General features: G+C 34.6%; 1 protein-coding gene across 1 annotated transcript in view; it reads right to left on the bottom strand.

The window, feature by feature from the left end:
• VCPIP1 (valosin containing protein interacting protein 1) overlaps window positions 1–21,713 on the bottom strand; it is a 30,886-nt gene that overhangs the window by 4,904 nt on the left and 4,269 nt on the right. The window contains exon 2 of the mRNA XM_055318302.1: window positions 14,520–14,606. Coding sequence (XP_055174277.1) covers window positions 14,520–14,606 — 87 coding nt within the window. The remainder of the gene's footprint in view (window positions 1–14,519; window positions 14,607–21,713) is intronic.

The raw sequence follows: 21,713 nt of genomic DNA, 5'->3' as shown, positions 1-21,713 counted from the left end.
TATATAGTAAACACAATTATAAGTTGAAATAGTGAATTTTCAACAATATCCAGAACAGTTTTGAAAACAAAACTAACTTAAAAAAATTTATTATATTTATTAATAGAATTTAATAATATTAAAAAAAAGAACTATCATGACAGACCTTATTGTAGTTCCCCAGGGGAAACTGTGAGGTTTTTGTTTTTTTACAAATACCATTAACCTATTACAAAGTTAGGAAAAGGGCTTGAAACAAACAGCTAAGCTATGAGAAAACACTAGCAACAGTGTTATTAAAACAAATGCTTACAGTAAAGTGACAAGAAAATACATACTTTCATTTGCTCATTCAAATTTAAAACTTTGGGGCTGCCCGGGTGGCTCAGCAGTTTAGCGCCGCCTTCAGCCCAGGGCATGATCCCGGAGTCCTGGGATCGAGTACCACATCGGGCTCCTTTCATGGAGCCTGCTTCTCCCTCTGCTCTCTCTGTGTGTCTTTTGTGAGTAAATAAATAAAATCTTAAAAAAAAAATTAAAACTTTGTAAAAAAACCTATAAGGGCAAAGTGTGCTGTATAGTGTGAATTAAAAATCATAAGGAATTCTACTGAATTATAGAATAGTAGAATAAACATAGTTTTCTCAGTGTACTTTAGGTATATATATATCTTTCAAAAATATAAAAGATATAAACTTTCAAAATAAGAAATTCCATAGTTAAAGTAGTAATTATGAGGGCATATTTAGGAAACATTAATGCACTGTGTCTTTGGTATAACTGTAAGAAGTGACACTTGGTCACAATAATGAAAAAGATCTTAATTCAATTATTTTGAAATAGTTGTATTTCTTATTACTCCTCTTATTCCTCTCTGGTAAGTCACAAACACCAAAATAAGCCTGACTTACAGATGCTCCTCAAATGACTCCTGCAATTTTCACTTCTCACAATCAACTAATGATGCAATAGAAGAACTTAAAAGCAGGCTTCTCTTTATTTTCTAGTGGAGGACCTTGGTCTCACTATCTGGTATTCCAAAGTTTTATACTTTTTCCAGCTTGTGTATAAGAAAATTGTATTTTAAACTACTCAATATCCTTACATTTTAAATTTGTTAATCAAAGTATACTCCAAGTATGCAAAAATAGAGGTTTTCAAATTTTATAAAACCAAAGATTTTCTATGTTAACACCAAAAGAAAGATGAAGTACAGAACTCTTATTTTATTTTTTTGTAAGTGGGTTCCATGCCCAGTGTAGAAGCCATGAAATAGAGAACTCTTAACAACGTATGCTGCAAAAGGGTATACAATATGGCAAAATATATAAAGGCAAAAGCAAACTAGTTAAAAATGAATTGAACTGTTAATGCTATACAAATACAGAGGTGCAGGATGAGTGGACTCTGGAATGCTTAGTGGGCATTTAGTCTCCAGCTTTGTAGGTTATCAAGAATAGTTCTTCCTCCCTCCTCTGAAAGAAGCTACAGAGTGGTTCTAATATATCTCACTGTGAATATTCCAAATAACAAGAGAAAGAACTAAACCCCAAATGAATAAATAACATACAGTAATTTTAAATAAACATTCATCAGTGATAAGTATCCATTAATACAAATCTAACTAAGATTTCCTCTTGACAGAAAATTTTTGGCAGAGGTAACTGATAAAAAAAGAGACAGACAAAACTTAAAATCAGAGATGTGGTCTAAATAGTGCACTTCAGGCCACAACCCTGGAATCCACTTATTACCAATCCCCTATCTCAGAGATCTGTAAAACCTGGATCAAGAAACAAGGTAAGAAAGACGAAAGAAAAGAAAAGAAAAGAAAAGAAAAGAAAAGAAAAGAAAAGAAAAGAAAAGAAAAGAAAAGAAAAGAAAAGAAAAGAAAAGAAAAGAGAAAAGAAAAGAAAAGAAAAGAAAAAAAGAAAGAAAGAAAGAAAGAAAGAAAAAAGAAAAGAAAGAAAGAAAGAAAGAAAAAGAAAAGAAAGAAAGAAAGAGAAAGAAAGAAAGAAAGAAAGAAAGAAAGAAAGAAAGAAAGAAAGAAAGAAAGAAGAGAATTTTGAATGATTAAGTGCAGGGATAACCCTAGGCAAAACTTTCTTTTTTTTTTAATTTTTATTTATTTATGATAGAGAGAGAGAGAGAGAGAGAGAGAGAGAGAGAGAGAGAGAGAGAGGCGCAGAGACATAGGCAGAGGGAGAAGCAGGCTCCATGCACCGGGAGCCCGATGTGGGATTCGATCCTGGGTCTCCAGGATCGCGCCCTGGGCCAAAGGCAGGCGCTAAACCGCTGCACCACCCAGGGATCCCTAGGCAAAACTTTCAAACAGTCATTTCAAAGGATAACATCTATTGAATTTCACTATGTGCCAGGAACTAAAATAGACCCTGAAGACTCAAATAAAATGTAATTCTTAGGAGACAGGTCCAAACAGATTATAATACAATCAGGTAAGTATAATGATGGATATACTATTCACTTCACTGATTATTTGAGGATTAAATGAGAAAACATGTAAAGCATGTACTACAAGTGCCTAATATAAATCAGGCAGTCAATAGTTTTGGTTCCTCTATTAGACCAAAAATAGTTTTGTAATTGTCTCCAGATTGCTACTGTGATGCTTTCTCTTGGCCATCCCTGGAAAGAATCCTAGTCTCACACATGTTCATCAGAGTATTTACAATGAAATACTGAAAACAATCTAAGTTAAGCTTTCATCAAGAAGAGAATGGTTAAGAAAATTATGGTCTACCTATTAATATGCAGCTATTAATAATTGATATAAATAAGAAACCTATGATGCCTCACATATATAGCAAAATGTGCATGGATAGCAGGAAACAAATCTAAGCACTCTAATTATAATCAAGCCAAAACACATACATATAAGGCAAATATTTAAAAATTATAGGTGATGTTTCCCATTTCTATAGTTTCTAGACCTTTTACATTATTAATAACATTTAAAATATGTATTAAAAATTCAATGCAAAAAAATCAATGTTATGGGTTGTGCTCCCTCTAAGCATAATCATTCAGGTTTCATATTACTTAAATAGTCTTTTGAATTTTAAAAATCAAAGTGTATTAAAATTCCTCTATCACATAACAATTCCATCACATATATACACCAAAAAATATGTATACTAATATTTAGAGCTACATTCTTCCTTACATCAAAAAAAAAAAAAACAAAAACACGGGATCCCTGGGTGGCGCAGCGGTTTGGCGCCTGCCTTTGGCCCAGGGCACGATCCTGGAGACCCGGGATCGAATCCCATGTCGGGCTCCCAGTGCATGGAGCCTGCTTCTCCCTCTTCCTATTGTCTCTGCCTCTCTCTCTCTCTCTGTGTGACTATCATAAATAAATAAAATTTAAAAAAAAAAGTTTTAAAACTAAATTTGTGGGGGATCCCTGGGTGGCTCAGCGGTTTGGCACCTGCCTTTGGCCCAGGGCATGATCCCGGAGTCCTGGGATCAAGTCCCACATCGGGCTCCCTGCATGGAGCCTGCTTCTCCCTCTGCCTGTGTCTCTGCCTCTCTCTCTCTGCCCCCCTCTCTCTCTCTCTCTGTCTCTCATGAATAAATAAAATCTTTAAAAGTAAATAACAAAATAAAAAAATAAAATAAAACTAAATTTGTCATTCATGTCTGCATTTGTCTCTGTATAAAGACCTGCAAGGAAACTTACATTTTAAGCAAAAGAACTTTAAAATATCTTTCCAATTATAAAGAATAGAAATATTAATAGTCTAGATATTTTGGGAAATATTTCTGTTCTAATGTAGATATAACCATCTGTTTGTTAGGGTGAATTTGAAAAAAGTAAGAGAAACACATTCCAGTTTTTGGAGGATATGGGTATATGTGTTTTTGGGGTGAGGAGGGCTTGATATACTTTGATTCTCTGATTACAAGATAATAATAATGATTTGCCACATCCATCTGTCCTAAACAAAAGGGGTGAGGTGCACCTGGCAGAGGGACATGCGACTCTTGATCTCAGGATCAAGAGTTGGAGCCCCATGTTGGGTGTAGAGATTACTCAAAGAAAGAAATGAAATTTTAAAAAATATAAAACTTTGCCACAAATATTTGAAGGAACTGTATTTTGAAAAGTAAAATAATTTTCTGACAATGACCCATTTCAAATGGTTGTTAAGAGTCAAAAGTATTTTAATTATTCTGCAAATAACAGCTGATATAATAACAAACTAGCTAATTATTTATTAAGTACCAGGTCCTTTGGTAACTGCTTTTTGTGCATGATCTCATTTGGTCCTAACTACCCTGAAATTATAATACCCACTTTATTAATTAAGAAACTGAGACTTAGAAGTCACACAGGCAGTAGGTGGTAGAACCAAAATTTGATCTCAGATGTTCTTACTTCAGAGCTCTAAACTACTTCCTAAAAAAGGATAAATAACACACAACTGAATGATTTTCAGTATATTCACAGAATTGTGCAACCATTACCATAATCACTTTTAGAACATTTTCATCACTCCCCCCAAAAAATCCAAACCCATTAGCAGTCATTCTCATTTCCTCCCCCTGCCCTAACTCCCAGCTCTAGTCAATACTTCTCTCTATATATAGGTATGCCTATTCCATGACATTCATGTAAATGGAATAACATATGGTCTACTGTGACTAGTTTATTTCATGCAGCATAATATTTTCAAGGTTCATGCATGATATGGCATGTACTAGTACTTCATTCCTTTTTATTGCCAAACATACTCCATTATATGGATATACTAAATCTTACTTATCCAATCATCAGTTGATGGAAATTTTGGGTTGTTTCCACTTTTGACTATTATAAATAATGCTATTATGACCATTTGTGTACAAGTTTTGTGTGGACAGGTTTCATTTCTCTTAGGTACATACTTAAGAGTAGAATTGCTGGGTTGTAACCACGTTAAACCTTTTAAGGAACTCCCAGACTGTTTTCCCAAGTGGCTGCACCATTTTACATTCCTACCAGCAGTATGAGGATTCTAATTTCTCTGTATCTCTTTGCCAACTGTTCTTATTATCTGCTTTTTTGATTATAGCCAGATAGGAGTGTGAAGTACTATGTCATTGTGGTTTTGATTTGCATTTCTCTGATGGTTAATGATGCTGAGCATCTAAACATCGGTTCATGTATTCAATGACCATTTATATATTTTCTATGGAGAAATGTCTGTTCAGATCCTTTGCCCATTTTTTAATCAGGTTATTTGCCTTTTAACTGATGAGTTTATTTTTATTTTTTTAAAGATTTTATTTATTTATTTATTTATTTATTTATTTATTTATTTATTTGAGACACACAGAGAGAGGCAGAGACACAGGCAGAGAGAGAAGCAGGCTCCATGCAGGGAGGCCAATGTGGGACTCAATCCCGGGTCTCCAGCATCATGCCCTGGGCTGAAGGAGGCACTAAACCGCTGAGCCATTTGGGATGCCCCTGATAAGTTTTTTATATTTGAGATACAAATCTATTATCAGATACATAATTTGCAAAATTTTTCTCTCATTCTGTGAGTTGTCTTTTCACTTTTTCTGTTTGTTTGTTTTTTTAAAGATACACAGCACAGAGAGAGGTAATCTTAAACAGGCCCCTTGCTCAGATAGGGCATAACATGGGGCTCGATCTCACAACCCTGAGATCATGACCTGAGCCAAAAGCAAGAGTCAGATAGATGCTTAACCACTGAACCACCCAAATGCCACTGTCTTTTCACTTTCTTGATGGTGTTCTTTACAGAACCAAAGTTTGTTTTTTATCTTTTTTCTGTTGTTGCTTGTACTTTTGGTGTCATATCTATGAGTTTTTGCCAAACCCAAAGTCAAGAAGTTCTATGCCCATGTTTTCTCTAAAAGTTTTCTAGTATTAAGTCCTATATTCAGGTGGTGGATACATTTTGAGTTAATTTTTTTTATTTGGTGTGAAGTAGAAGTCAAAACTTCATTCTTTTGTATATAAGTATCCAGTTGTCTCAGGACCATTTATTTTAAAAACAGTTCTTCTGGGGCAGCCTGGGTGGCTCAGCGGTTTAGGGCTGCCTTCAGCCCAGGGCCTGATCCTGGAGACCCGTGATCGAGTCCCATGTCAGGCTCCCTGCATGGAGCCTGCTTCTCCTCTGCCTGAGTGTCTCTCTCTCTCTCTCTCTCTCTCTCTCATGAATAAATAAATAAAAATTAAAAAAAATAAAAGTAAAAATAATTTCAAACCACGGGATGCCTGGGTGGTTCAGTGGTTTGGTGCCTGCCTTCAACCCAGGGCGTGATTCTGGAGTCCCAGGATCAAGTCTCACATTGGGCTCCCTTCATGGAACCTACTTCTGCCTCTGCCTGTGTCTCTGCCTCTCTGTGTCTCTCATGAATAAATAAATAAAATGTTTAAAAAATAGTAATTTCAAACCAGAAACAAGGCTATTTAGTAAATAATCAAGAGTCATCCCCACAACCATCCACCCCCCCACAAAAAACAAATGAGGGAAGTTACATTCAGTTTCATTTCGTGCATACTTACCCTCATTACTCAGAACACCATTACTCAATCCTAATTAAATACTAACCTTTAAAAACCCCATTAACTGTTATCAATATAATTCAGGATATAGAATAAAGTAAAAATGTAAAGTAAAAAGAAAAGGTTTAAAAAATAAGGGGGGGGAAGGATGCTGAAGAGAGACATTTATAGCTTTAACGCTTTTATTAGAAAACAAAACAATTTATAAACAATAATCTAAGCTTCAACATAAACTAGAAAGAAAAGGGCAAATTAAACCCAAAGCAAGCATAAAGAAGGAAAAAATAAACGTAAGGGCAGTTTCAATCAAATTGAAATCAGAAAAAAAGAGAAAACCTCTGAAACCAAAAGCTTGTTCTTTGAAAAGATCAATAAAACTGATAAACCATTAGCTGGATTGGTCAGCAAAACAAGAGAGGCACAAATTTCCCGTACCAGAAATGAAAGAGCACAGACTCTACAGATGTTAAATGAACAGTAAAGAAATATTCTGAACAATTTTATGCCAACAAAATTGTTAACTTGGATGAAATGGAGAGATTTCTTGAAAGACTAAACTAACAAAGCTTACCCAAGAAAAAAAACATAACCTTAAGAGGATTCTATTAAAGAAATTAAATTCATAGCTAAAAACTGTCCAGCAAAGAAAACTCCAAGCCCAGATGCCTTCACTAGTAGATTCTACCAGTTAAGAAGTAATTGTATCAAAGTATTACAAAACCTACCAGAAAACGGAAGAATAAACACTTGCTAACTCTATTTTACGAAGCCAACATTACCCTGATTAAACAGTCATTATAAGAAAAGTATATACCATCATATCCCATGAACACAGTTGCAAATCTCTCACCAAAATACTAGTGATTTGAATCCAGCATGCAAAGTCAGTTCCAAAAATCAATCAATGTAATTCACCCTCTACCAATAAACTCAAGAGAAAAACCATAAGATCATTTCAAAAGATCCTGGAAGAAAGCACCTGATCAAATTCAACATCCAAACATCAATCAATGTAATTCACCCTACCAATAAATTAAGAAAAACCGTAAGATCATTTCAATAGATGCAGGAAAAGAGTACCTGATAAAATTTAACATCCATTCAAAATACAAACTTTCAGTATACTATCAATAGAATAACCTGATAAAGGGCATTTCTGAAAAAACTACAGGCTGCTTTCCCCTGAAAATCAGGAACAAGGCAAGGATGTCTGTTCTCACCGTATCTATTCAGCAATGAACTTACAGCCAGTACAATAAAGCAAGAGCAAGGGATCCCTGGGTGCTGCAGCGGTTTGGCGCCTGCCTTTGGCCCAGGGCGTGATCCTGGAGACCCAGGATCGAATACCACGTCGGGCTCCCGGTGCATGGAGCCTGCTTCTCCCTCTGCCTATGTCTCTGCCTCTCTCTCTCTCTCTCTCTCTCTATCATAAATAAATAAAAATTAAAAAAAAAAATTCTCCAAGCCTTTGTTTCCATGGAAGTGAGTATCTAAACTTGGCCTGTGCTCTCTCCTACAACTGTCAATAGCATCCGAATAAAATCAGTGTTGTCTGTTCGTTTGCTTTGTCTGGTACACTTTAAAAAAAAAAAAAAAAAGGGATCCCTGGGTGGCGCAGCGGTTTGGCGCCTGCCTTTGGCCCAGGGCGCGATCCTGGAGACCCGGGATCGAATCCCACGTCGGGCTTCCGGTGCATGGAGCCTGCTTCTCCCTCTGCCTGTGTCTCTGCCTCTCTCTCTCTCTCTCTCTGTGACTATCATAAATAAAATTAAAAAAAAAAAAGCAAGAGCAAGAAATATACGGCATACTGACTGAAAAAGAAGAAATAAGGCTGTCTTTTATTTGCAAAAGACATGATGACCTACCTAGACAATCCCACAGAATCTGCTAAAAAGCTACTAGAATATGTGCATTTATTTTTTTTTAAGATTTTATTTTTTTATTCATGAGAGAGACAGAGAGAGAGGCAGAGACACAGGCAGAGGGAGAAGTGATGCAGAACTCAATCTCAGGACCCTGGGATCATGCCCTGGTGCTCAACCACTGAGCCACTCAGGCATCCCTAGAATATGTGCATTTAGCAAGATTATATGATACAAGGTCAACGCATAAAAACCTATCTTATTTTCTATGCACTAGCAAAGAACAAAAAGAAATTGGAATTTTTTAAAAAAACATTTATTTATTTACTTGAGAGAGAGCAAGAGAGAATGGGGAAGGGCAGATAGAAAGAGAGGGAGAGAATCCTAAGCAGACTTGACACTGAGTGCAGAGCCCAACATCGGGGCTCGATCCTACAACCCTGAGCTGAGATCATGACCTGAGCCAAAACCAAGAGTCCAATACTTAACCAATTGTGCCACCCAGGTGCCCCAGGAAATTGGAACTTTAAAAAACCATCTTTTAAAATAGCATTCCCATAAAAAATAATAATAAAATAAAATAGCATTCCCAAAACATGAAATATTTAGGTATGAATCTAACAAAGGATATGTAAGAATTGAATGCTGAAAATTACAAAATTTTGATGAGAAATTAAAGAAAACAAGTAAGTGGAGAAATACAATGTTTTCATGAATTAGAAGATTCAATGTTGTAAAAATAACATTTATCCTCAATTTGATATAGAGTCAACAATTCACAATAAAAATCCCAGTAGATTTTTTTGTAGGAACTGACAAGTTGATTCTAAAATTTATATGGATAAGCAAAGCACTTAGAATACCCAAAAAAAAATTTTGGGAAAGAATAAAGATGTTTTCAATGACATGAATGGAGCTAGAGAGCATTATGCTAAGCGAAATAAGGTAAAGAATGACAAACACCTTTTGATTTTACTTACGTGGGATTTAAGAACCAAAACAAATGAGCAGGGGGATCCCTGGGTGGCTCAGCAGTTTAGCACCTGCCTTTGGCCCAGGGCGTGATCCTGGAGTCCTGGGATTGAGTCCCACATCAGGTTCCCTGCATGGAGTCTGCTTCTCCGCCCCCTCCACCTCTATCTCTCATGAATAAATAAATAAAATCTTTTTTAAAAAACTAAAAAAAACAAATAGGCAAAGGGGGAAAAGGGGGGAAAAGGAAGGGAGAGAGAGGGAGGGAGGGAGGAAGGGACGGAGGGGGGGGGGAGAGAGAGAGAGAGGAAATCAAGAAATAGACCTGTAACTATAGACAGCAAACTAATGGTTACTAGAGGGGAGGGGATTGGGGGGATGGGTTAAATAGGTGATGGGGATGAAGAAGTGCACTTGTGATGAGCACCCAGTGTTCTTTGAAAGTGTTGAATCATTATATTGTACATCTGAAACTAATATTACACTGTATGTTAACTAGAATTTAAATACAAACTTCAAAAAAATAGAAAAAATAAAGATGGAGGACTCATACTAACTGATTTCAAGAATTACTTTAATGGTACTGTAATCAAGACTAGTTATTGGTAAAAAGAGAGACAGATCAACAAATAAAAGTTTCTAAGAATAGACCCACACGTAATATGGTCAAATGATTTTTTAAATAATTTTAGACACTATATTTTGCATATAATTTACCTTTTTCAAGTGCATGATAAATATATGATCCATGGTCAACTGATTTTTTTTTTTTGTCAACTGATTTAACAGATATGGTATACTTTTTTTGGACAAACAGTGCTGGAACAATTGGGTATCCATACATAAAAAAATAAACCTCAACTGATAACTTGTAACATATTAAAAAAAAAACCTGAAATAGATCAGAAACCTAAATATAAAACCTAAAACTACAAAACTGCTAGAAGAAAACATAGAAGAAGATTTTTGTCACCTTTAATTAGGCAAAGATTTTTTTAATAGGGCATAAAAAGTATAAAAGAAAAAATGTCAGACTAGTTATCAAAATTAGAAGTCTCTGATCTTCAGAAGATACTGTTAAGAGAATGAAAAGACAAATTATAAACTGGGAGAAAATATTTGCAAAACACCTGATAAAGGATGTGTGCCCAGAATATATAAAGAACTCTCAAAATTCAACTAAAAAAAGATTCAAACCAACTTAAAAATAAGCAAAAGAAGAAGGAAGCAAAAAAGTACATGAGGGATCCCTGGGTGGCACAGCGGTTTAGCGCCTGCCTTTGGCCCAGGGCGCGATCCTGGAGGCCCGGGATCGAGTCCCACGTCGGGCTCCCAGTGCATGGAGCCTGCTTCTCCCTATGCCTGTGTCTCTGCCTCTCTCTCTCTCTCTCTGTGACTATCATAAATAAATAAATAAAAATTTTTAAAAAAATAAAGTTTTAAAAAAAAAATCAAAAAAGTACATGGGAAGATGCTCAACATCATTAGTCAATAGGGAAAGGCAAATTAAAAGCACTACAAGATAGTACTATAAACCTATTAAAATAGTTTTAAAAACAACTGACACTACCAAGTACTGGTAAGAAACAGAGCAACTGGAACTCTAATATAGTGCTAAGGAATACAAAATGGTCCAGCTACTTTGGAAAATGGTTTGGAAGTTTCTTATAAAGACAAGCATATACTTACCATATAACTCAGCAATCCCACTCCACAGTATTTACAAAAGGGAAATGAAACATATTTCCACACACAAAGACCTATACACAAATGTTTATAGTGACTTTATCCATAGGAGCCCAAAACTGAAAATCACCCAAATGTCCTTCAATCAGTTTTAGATTTTTAAAAGTATGATACATCCATACAATGGAATACTACTCAGCTATAAGAAAGAATAAACTAATACATGCAACCAGACTGACAAATCTCAAAAGCATTAAGTTAAACAGAAATTGGCAAATTTTTTCTGTAATGGAGCAACACAGTAAATACTTTAGGTTTTCATACCATTATAGTCTCTGCCGAAAACTATTCAATTCTGCCATTGTAGTGTGAAAGCAGCCGTATACAATATGTAAACATGAGTATGGCTGTTCTTTTTTTTTTCCTATGTTCTGATAAAACCTTATATACAGTAAGGCAGCAGGCCTGATATGGCCCATGGTCAGTAATTTGCCAACACCTGTGCTAAATCAAAGAAGTCAGACACAAAAGGTTATATTAATCCATTTATATGCTGATATGAAAATGGCAAACATAAAGAGACAAACAAAATCAGTGGTTGTCAAAGCCTGGGGATAGGAGTAAGAGATTAATTAGAAAGGCGCACAAGGCAACTTTTTGGAATGATGGCAATATTCTATATCTTGATTGTGGTGGTGGCTACATGGCTATATATGTTTGTAATAATTCATATACTTTATACCTACAAAAGGTGAATTTTGCTATATGCAAATTATGCTTCAAGAACCATGTCAAAGGAAGGAACGAAAGAAGGAAGAAAAATAGGATCTAGGAGGATGGGAAGGAAACCAGTCAGCCAGCCATTCTTTGGTCCCTGATTCAAATAAACCGAAAGAAAAAAAATTTTTTTTTCAAGAATATAAAAAATCAAGGAATTGTAAACACTGGGTATTTGGTCATGTTTTAAAAATTATTTTTCATATTTTTCATATGTGATAATCATATTGTACTTTTTTTAAAAAAGAGTTCTTACTTTTAGAGATACATACTGAAGTTCTTATAGATGTAATTATATCTGGGATTTATTTTAAAATAGTCTAGTTGAGGGGAATAGAAATGTACTGATGGTTTTTTTTTTTTCAAAAAAATTTAAGATTTTTTACCGCATATGCATTACATTATATATACAGAATATTTTTAACAAACTAGTGTTATATCCTATTGACTTTGTATAATAACTTTTCATTAAACCTTATATGTAAATATTTTCCCATGTCATTAATGATTTTCAAAAGCTTCATTTTAGTCACTACATCCATAATGTGGATGTACAATTATTTTATTTTATTTAAGAAATGTTTATCACATTTCTTTTGTTTAGAGGAACTATATTTTGTTTCCACTCTTTTTCCTATTACAAACCACATTGGAATGGTTGGTTATCTGTATGCATTTGCTTTCTTTACTATTTCCTTACGATATATTCTTACAGGTGACATTGTTGTGTCATAGGATCTTAAGACTGAACCTCAAGAAGATGGGTCCTTATTTCCTTGGCCCTACTACACAGTAATTCATCTTTTTCTGTGGCACTGATGAAACTAATAACTGATGGTCAGTTACTAAGCAACACTTGTCAAAGCTATTATGCCTTTTCCATAGTTGCATTAAGAGCAACTCAGTTAAGATTTTAAATGTTCATGCTTACAATATCCCTTTAGGAAAGCATTTTTTAAACAACTGGTATTTACTAATAACATATTTAATTTAATTATTCTTATACATTTATTTAATGTAATCACAATGAAAATTCTCATTTTCAGGCAAAATGCAAAGTGAACCTAAATATCAAACTGTTAAAAGGGTAACATATGTGACTCTATACAGGTCTCAGAAAGGGTAAGCAGATTCTGCTGAGGATCTGTGCCCACTACTTCTGGATCATTATTGAAAGGACTCAGCTTCCACAGATGATCTTCTATTGACTCTGAAAGGTAATTAGCATCAGATGAAGTGAAATCTATGCTCCATGAGAAAAGAGTCCAGCCCTGCTGTCCTGCAGTTGTAACACATTTCTTATGCAATGTAACAACATTGCTGATTACAGCGTGTTGATTACTTACATTGGGAACTCGTATTTGATTAGGCTCACCTGAGTTTTGCTCTTCCCATTTCTAATCATCTCTTTCCTCAATCTTCTCTTTGTTGTCAATGAATTTCATTTTAGTCTATACTCAAATTGATGGTTTCTCTAAAGTTTCATTAAATTCTTTATTTCTCTGAGTTCTTTTTCCAAGGTTCCACTAGGTTTGCCCTTTCTAAAATGTTTGCACCTTTGACTGAGTAACTAAACATTCAGAGATTCATATAATTCTATAATCACTCTATGTCACCAGTGACCTATAAGTGAACAGCTATGATTTTATTTCATCTCTGAATACTTACTCCATTAGATTAGCTAGAGTGATTAAAAGAAAGCTGTTTTGATCTTTGGAAAATACATGTAGGTGTGATGTCTTTGTCTCTGCATCTCTGTCTCAGTCTTTCTAAGTAGATGATGGATAGCTATGTAGACGATTGACCTAATCTAGGTCAATTACCTAGATAATCATAGGTATAAGGTGCTATATACCTAGTAAACACTAAGTATTCTTGAGTACTAATAATTATTGAAGCTGAGTGGTGGGTAAATGGGGTTCATTATAATTATTCCTGATACTTTTATATATGTTTGAACATTTCTACAACAGTCAAGTTGGTTTGTTTTTTTTTTTTTAGAAGGTACGTAAGAGATAAAAACCATAAATAGTGATTTTGCAGTTAATGTCTAGAGAGGTCAGAAAAAAATGTCTAGAGAGAGGTCAGGTAGGTGAAAAAATGAAAAAGCTAGAGTGATAAAGTCTGACGCCAAAATCATTCACATCAAATCTCTGAAAAAACATTTAAGGTCCAAACACACACACTGCCAACCATTTTCTTAAGACCTTAAAATTCTGAAGATACACATTGTATACTTTCACATATCTTTACAAACAACATATACACAATGTGAAAAGAAATTAAACGTAAAATGAGCTATTTCTTAAAGTCCTGAAAACACTAACGTATGTATATAATAAAAATAGCCAAAACATAACAACAACAAAAATACCATATTATCTGGTTCTGGTACAGTCACTAGCATTATAACCAAATCTGCTTCTAATTTCACAATTTGCCTTTAGTTATGAAGAATTATATACATAATTTAATGAGAAAATAGGAGCAAGAAAGTAACAGGAGACTTTTTAGTAATACAACAGAAAACAGAGCTGACCATATCAGGATAATAACCCACTTTAACTAGAAAGACTGCTAAAGAAAAATACATACCAAAAAGTAATGTTGGATATAGCTTTAGAAGAATACTGACATTTCTTAATCTTACAATAGCCTAAGTGGAGATATTATCTAAGAATAAAATCAGATATTAACTATACCCATGGTTTTCTTCATAATATTGTAGAATACTCCGCCCTGCTGGAACATGTGAGGAAGACCCTTTGCATAAGACCATACATCTTCTCCTATAAAATAAAAACAGATATAGAATCAGCAACAAACAAAAGAGTTCAACCCAGGGTTGCTTAATGATAACCTCAAGCAGAGACTGCAAGGTAGATGACTTAAATGAGTGATGCAGTTTAGTATAACATAAAGAGACAATATGGAGTGATGGGACTATCTGGTAAACTAGAGAATCCATGGTCCATCTAAAGGTGGCAGCCACTGCCAAGTGCTATCATAGGAGAGGTAGGCCCAGTGTTTTAAGATCCTATGGCTTTTCAGAAGCCAGAAACCTAGGTTTTTCATGTGAATTCTCCCAAATTTTCAATGTAGGAACTAACTGAAAATTGTTTTTAAAACTGTGAGTCAATACTGTGCATATTAAAATGTCTCTGAAGACTCAATCCAACTCAAAGGAAAAGTAGTTCACAACCTTGAGCTAGACCAACAGAGAAGGTTATGGAAAGGTATTTATGTTTAACCAGTAGAATACAGATTTGTGTATTCTATCTATATTTATGTTAAAACCAAATGAAAATAAATGGAAAAGTCTAGGAAGAAAAGTAAATAGGTAGACTGAAGATAAGTAATGTTGTATTGTGTTGTTCCAAAGTGGACTTTTTTAAAATAGAAATTTAGGGGGAAATGCCTTGTTGAAGAAATTTAGAATAACCTTTAGAAGTCTACAAAATGCCCACAAGCAAACGACCATTTCACAAAAACATTTTTTTAAGAACATCCTTAGAGGGACGTCTGGGTGGCTCAGTGGTTGAGCATCTGCCTTTGGCTCAGGGCGTGATCCTGGGGCCCCGGAATTGAGTCCTGCATCGGGCTCCCTGCATGGAACCTGCTTCTCCCTTTGCCTAGGTCTCTACCTCTCTCTGTGTGTCTCTCATGAATAAATAAATAAAATCTTTAAAAAAAAAAAAAAGAACATCCTTTGACAGTGACTTTCAATAAGGAGTTTCAAATAAAAAGTTAAGAATGATAATCACTGTTCAAAAAGTTAATGAAGAACAGATAGAACATAAAAATTAGTGACTTTTGAGGGTGCCTGGATGATGTAGTCAGTTAGGCATCTGACTCTTGGGTTTTGGCTCAGGTCATGATCTCAGCATTGTGGGGTCAAGCTCCATCGTCAGGCTCCATGCTCAGTGTGAAGCCTGCCTAGGATTCTCTCTCTCCCTCCACCCCCTACCCTCTCCCAAACATAAATAAATCTTTAAAATAAAATTAGTTATTTTTAGTTTGTGGAATGTTTTTGTTTCTTTATATTTCACTATTTTCTAATAGTATAATAATGAAATCATTTTCTTATTTCTAATAATATATATATGTACTACATTTACAATCAGGACTTTTTAAATCTTAACAAAGAAAGGCTAATTTTCATTTTTCCTACTAGAATATTATACGGACTCTGAGCTTTGAATGGAGGTTACTAGTGATGTGGCTTAATCATTATGTACATGCAATCTCTTAGAGCTCTAGCCCCTTCCCACATTTACAAACAGAAATATGAATTTGCATGGCACTTGGCTAGAATTACTCAGTACATCAGTTTAAAGACTACAGATTTTAAAAGCCTTGGCACTTAAAGTTTCAGTTAGCTAAAACATTTACTTACACATAAACACTTTATTCACTAATGATATAGTATTACCAGAATATGGCTAAATTTAAGGGCAGGCACATAAATTTAATTTTAAATTTTGAATATTAATAAAAGCCTCCAAATACAAAATGTTAACAACTTATAGAAAGTTCTAATTGAGGAACTTATCATTAAACTTCATTTGGATAAATTATTTCTATGGCAATAACCTTTCATTTAGTTATTATCAATGTTACCATAAATGTACTAAGTATTTTATAAAATACTCAGAATATAATTTATTTGGAAAACATAAAAATATGGTAGCACTTAATTTTTTTTTGGTAAAAGTCTGAATAGGTCTCAAAATAGTGAATTCTCCAGAACTGACCACCATTAAATATTAGTAAAAAAATGACATTCCTTAGTGTTTTACATACCTTACTATTCTTTATTTAAGCAAGCAGAATTCTAAGAAGAACTCTAATGGAGTGTTTATGAACCTTGTTTTCATTCTGTCCCCTTAAGAAGCCCTTTTAAACATTTTCCTAGGCTGCCTACCTCCATAGCATTTGAATACTACAGATATACTGCTTATATGTTTATATGTACTGCAGTATATCAGTTTTATTCATTAAAGATTTTGTTTACCCTCTCCCTCTTGAAAGTACCAAACATCACCTCCCTTCAGAACAATATGTGGCCCCATTGAGTATGTATACTCTGTTGCTTTAAGGAAAGGATAAATAAATCGAAACCTCTATTTTCTACCCAGCTTTGAACAGGCATTTTACAGTTTCATTTTCTTGTCACAAGTAAGCCCTATTTTACTGAAAAGAAAACTCAAGAGAGTTTAAGCAATTCTCCTAAGATCAAACAGCTTGTAAGTGGCAGAGCCAGGATTTAAATCCTGTGTATCATTCTAAAACTTAATACTTCCCTTTCCACTGATGGGTTAAACCTCTACCGCAGATCAAATTGTGTTAACAACAAATTTGACAAAACTATCCAGTCTTTTCTTATAGAAATCCATGGTACCAACAACTGGTGGGGAGGAAAAAATAGGTAAATTATTTCCTTTGGTATACAAATGCTTCCACTAAGTCATGTTTGTTGGTAAAAGAACCAAGAAAAGAGATCAGGAAGCAGGAATTATGACACTCTGCACAAATGCCCCATCAGCATCATATGGCTTTATACTGCACTTGCCTCCATCAATTCTACAACTGCCCTGGTTCAGGCTGTCTCCTGCCTACAATACTGCCTCCTAACTAGTTTTCCCTCCAATCCTGTTCTCAAATCCCTCCTCCTTCCAAGTTATACGTGGAATGGTTCCCCAAAATCATAAAGTAAAAAAAAAAAAAAAAAAAAAGCTTCTTTTTTATGGCAGATCAAGGCACCCTAAGAGTCATCCTTGCATTCTCTTATCTCACATCTCCACTGTACTCTAACTTGAGTTTTACAAAGCAATAACACCAAACTCATCTTGTTCCCAAAGGTCAATAATTGCTATATATTCTTTAAAACTTCATTTAGGCATCACTTCCCCGGATTCTTCAGAGTAGCAGGTAGGTAGGTACCCTCCTTGCTAGTCCTATGCATATGAGCACCACAGCCCTCATCACACTGCGAGTTAATTTAGTGTACTTTCCTGCTTCCCCTTCTCGACTAGCTTCTCAAAGTCAGGAAAAGGTCAAGGGTCTAACTGACTTTCTATTCCCAGGGCCAGACACAGTGCTGGGAAGAGAGTAGCACTCAACATTCATTAAATGAATGCATATGAATGAACAGTATAAACAAGGTTTTTCCTTTTAACAAAGGGAAAGACTTTTAGTTACAAACTTCCAGTTTTCAAACAAATAAGTCATGGGGATGTAATGTACAGCATGGTGACTATGGTTAATAATACTGTATGTTTGAAAGTTACTAAGAGAATAGATCTTACAAAAAAAAGGAAAAAGTATTTTTCTACTATTCCATTAGAAAGCAAACTCTTTGAGAATAGGAATAGCTTGGTAAAGCATCTAGGAAATATTATATTAACTCTTATTTTTATTAGTCAATTAATTTTACTTTATAATTCATCTTTCTTCACAGTAAACAATAAAATATTTATATTCAACACAGTATGTGTATTGTCATGTTGTCACAGATGGCAAGATCTCTTCTCTGGCTAAGTAATGAAATGAAATCTTTTTAGGGGCACCTGGCTGGCTCAGTTGGAAGAGAACAAGACTCTTGATCTTGGGGTCGTGAGTTTGAACCCCGCACTGGGTATAGAGATTACTAAACAAATACACTTAGAAAAAAGAAATATATTTTTAAAGACTCCCCGCAAGATGCTTAAAATAAAATCTGAAGTACCTATGATCATAAAATAAACTGACCAAAATATAAATTTAAACTAGGAACATGCAACTGTTTCTACTAGAAATAATCCTAAAGCTATTCATTAGCTGAAATAATTGTTGCCATCTCTCCAACCTTCCTACAGATCCTCCCATCTAAAAATGTAGCTACCTCATCGGTAGTCAAAACCATTTCTAAGAAAGGCATGTCTGTTTCTCTCCTTAGACTGAGTCCCTGAAGAGTATCCAGCACCTATGACTTTTAGCATCATTAGCATTAAAAGATGTATTTATCATATACATGCACACAAACCTGTGTGTAAATGTTTACACATACATACAGTCTGATTTTCTCTGGGAAGTAAAAATGTTAAAGACAACTAACATATTCTTTGAATATTTAAAAATATTAGCTTATAATTAAAAAAATATGAAGGAATATAAAAGATGTCAAAGTAGTTGAGTACATAAAGGAACAGAATCAATGTTTAACTTAATCTTCAAAGTATGATAGTAAAAAAACAAAACAAAAAAAACAAAGTATGATAGTATAAATTCATGTATAATGTACATTTATCTGAAGATGTATCTATATGCACCTTTTAGGAAAATAAAAAATATATAAAAATCAAGTAAGTTTCTCAATTCCTGAAAGGCTGCTAACCTTTGTAGTGAAGTGAGGTAAATATCACAAGTGGCTCAATTCTGTTAAAGCAACTCTGAACTGACAGATTCTGTTTTTTTGCAAATTTGTCTTATCTCTTGAAAAAGAAAATTAACTAGAAACTTATTGCAATATAATACTATGAAAAAAGAAATTAGTCTAGAATTTATGATGGATGATACACCATCTGTCATGCCTACCACACAGAAAATCCACCAAAAAATGATCTAAGAGAAAATTTAATAACATATTTTGTAATGCCAGAGTCAGTTACTCACATATAAATAATGAAGATAATAGTCTGCAAAAATTGTTCAATAACCTCCAAGTAGTCTGGATAAAGCAGATTAAAATGTGAATTACTACAGGTAGAACATTATTTCATTTTAAACTATCATCATATATTCAAAGTGACTATGTCCATGAATGTTCAAACTGAGCAAAAGACTGACGCATCTGTTGATATAAATAATAATTATAATGCCCTCAGTTGAGTTCCTGCAGGTAAGTTTACAGAAGGCAAGGACTGTGTCTCATTCATTTTTATATCTCCAGCACAATCTCTAGCTCATAGCAAAACACTCATTTTGCAGAAAAAAATTTGCATTCATTCATTCAGCATTTATTTGGCACCTAGTAAGTGCCAAGCCATGTACTAACTGATAAAGTATTCATCAGTGAATAAAACAGGCTACCATCTCTGCCTTTGTGTAGTTTATAATACAGTGGGGTAAGCAAATTAATTACTACCAACAAATAAGATAACAAAAACTTGTAATAGGATATGAGAGAAATGAACAGGGTACAATGCTAGAGGCACTCTACTTCAAGCAGTTAGCAGGGTCTCTCAAACCCTTAGATAATGGTCAGGAGAAAGCCTCTTTAAGGTGGTATTTAAGCCTAAACTAAATGAGAAGCAGCCAGCTATTCGAAGAGCAAAAAGCTTCATGAACTCTTCTAAACTAACCTATCAGCAGCTTAATTCATATCTGGTAATTCACAAAGTAATTTCTGCATTTTGAAATTTGCAATTTTCTAAATAAGCACCACATTTTCCATTTTCCAGCCCTCTCCAACTAAATATCAATAGTTCCCCAGCACTCTTTACATAGGTTGTTATATGCATGTGTGTGCATGTCTGTGTGTATCTAAATATCTCCCCAAATTGACATTTTTATCAACACATCACTTTTATTAAGAATATCTCTTCTAGGGGCACCTGGGTGGGTCAGTCAGTTGGGTGTTCCACTCTTTATTTTGGCTCAGGTCATGGTCTCGAGGTCATGGGATTGAGCCCTTCATTGGGGTCTGTGCTGGACATGGAGTCTGCTTAGGATTCATTCTCCCTCTCCCTCTGTCCCCCTCCCCAATTCATATTTCTCTCTCTCTCTCAAAAAAAAAAAAGATTATCTTCTACATAATTCAAATACAGTTATAAGAAAATTGGAGGTAAAAAAAAAAAGTTTAATAGAGGGATTACAGGCCTAGCACTCTCTTAGTACTTTATAACAGAAAATCTCTCTATTGCTACAGTATGAAATTAATAAAATACTCTTTTTATGCTCAAATTTTGTGTTGGGAATAGAAGATTTAAAGATATGTGTGGATTTATAGGGCAGTTAGCATAAATGTTAGAGGCAAAGATGGAAGGGATTGTAACAGGAAGACATCACCTTGTTGAACTCATTGCAGTCCACAGTCTAGCATTCAGATATTTAGGTCCAAAAACCTCAAACTAAACTCAAGAAGTGACTAATTATAAACCAGAATATATTTTACTAATTTTCATTATAAAATATATTATTATGCTGACCAGACTTAGAGTATTGATCATAATCTCACCTTTGCCAATTTACTTATCTACAATGGAGAACACAACCTTCTAGGTGTATGAAATCTTCATCTGCACTCTCAGGTGTACATTAGTACTTATATCAGAAAGTTAAATGAGTGTTCAGAAGATGAATATAGAATCACTAAAGGGATACAGTTCTTTCAGCCAGGCTATGGTAAGGACTGATGAAATATTCCTACCCCTAGAGATTACTGTTCTAGTTACCAGAATTTTCATGAACCCCGGACGATGTATCTTTTCCCTTTGTATAGCAGTGTATAAACAGTGCCAAATTCTGCTTTTCAACTTTTTCAATGTTCAATGCTGACCATCCATTACATTTCTGCTGACACAGACTTTCTTTAGACATGTAATGTCATCTATTTAATCCAATCAAAAACATTTCAAAGTGCCTACAATCTGCTGTGCACTATACTAGGAACTGAGCATCCAAGGTTAGACAAGAGATGAGCCACATCCTCAAAAGTTAATCTTCTATTGAGGAAGACCTTCTCTTTCCTATTTTTTGACCTGGAGGATTGTCAGTTTTTAAAGTACCTTCTGCATATATCTAATTTTATCCATTCTCTGCTGATGTTATTTAATTCCCAGAGTTCTGGGCGTATTTTATTGTTGCCCTGTGTACCAACTACAAAGGATATTTTATAGAGAAGAGGCTACTAAAGT

Source organism: Nyctereutes procyonoides, unplaced genomic scaffold (genome assembly GCF_905146905.1).
Source record: "Nyctereutes procyonoides isolate TBG_1078 unplaced genomic scaffold, NYPRO_anot_genome, whole genome shotgun sequence".
NCBI lineage: Eukaryota > Metazoa > Chordata > Mammalia > Carnivora > Canidae > Nyctereutes > Nyctereutes procyonoides.
Note: the sequence above shows the minus strand (reverse complement) of the source record. Positions and strands in the feature narration are given on the sequence as shown.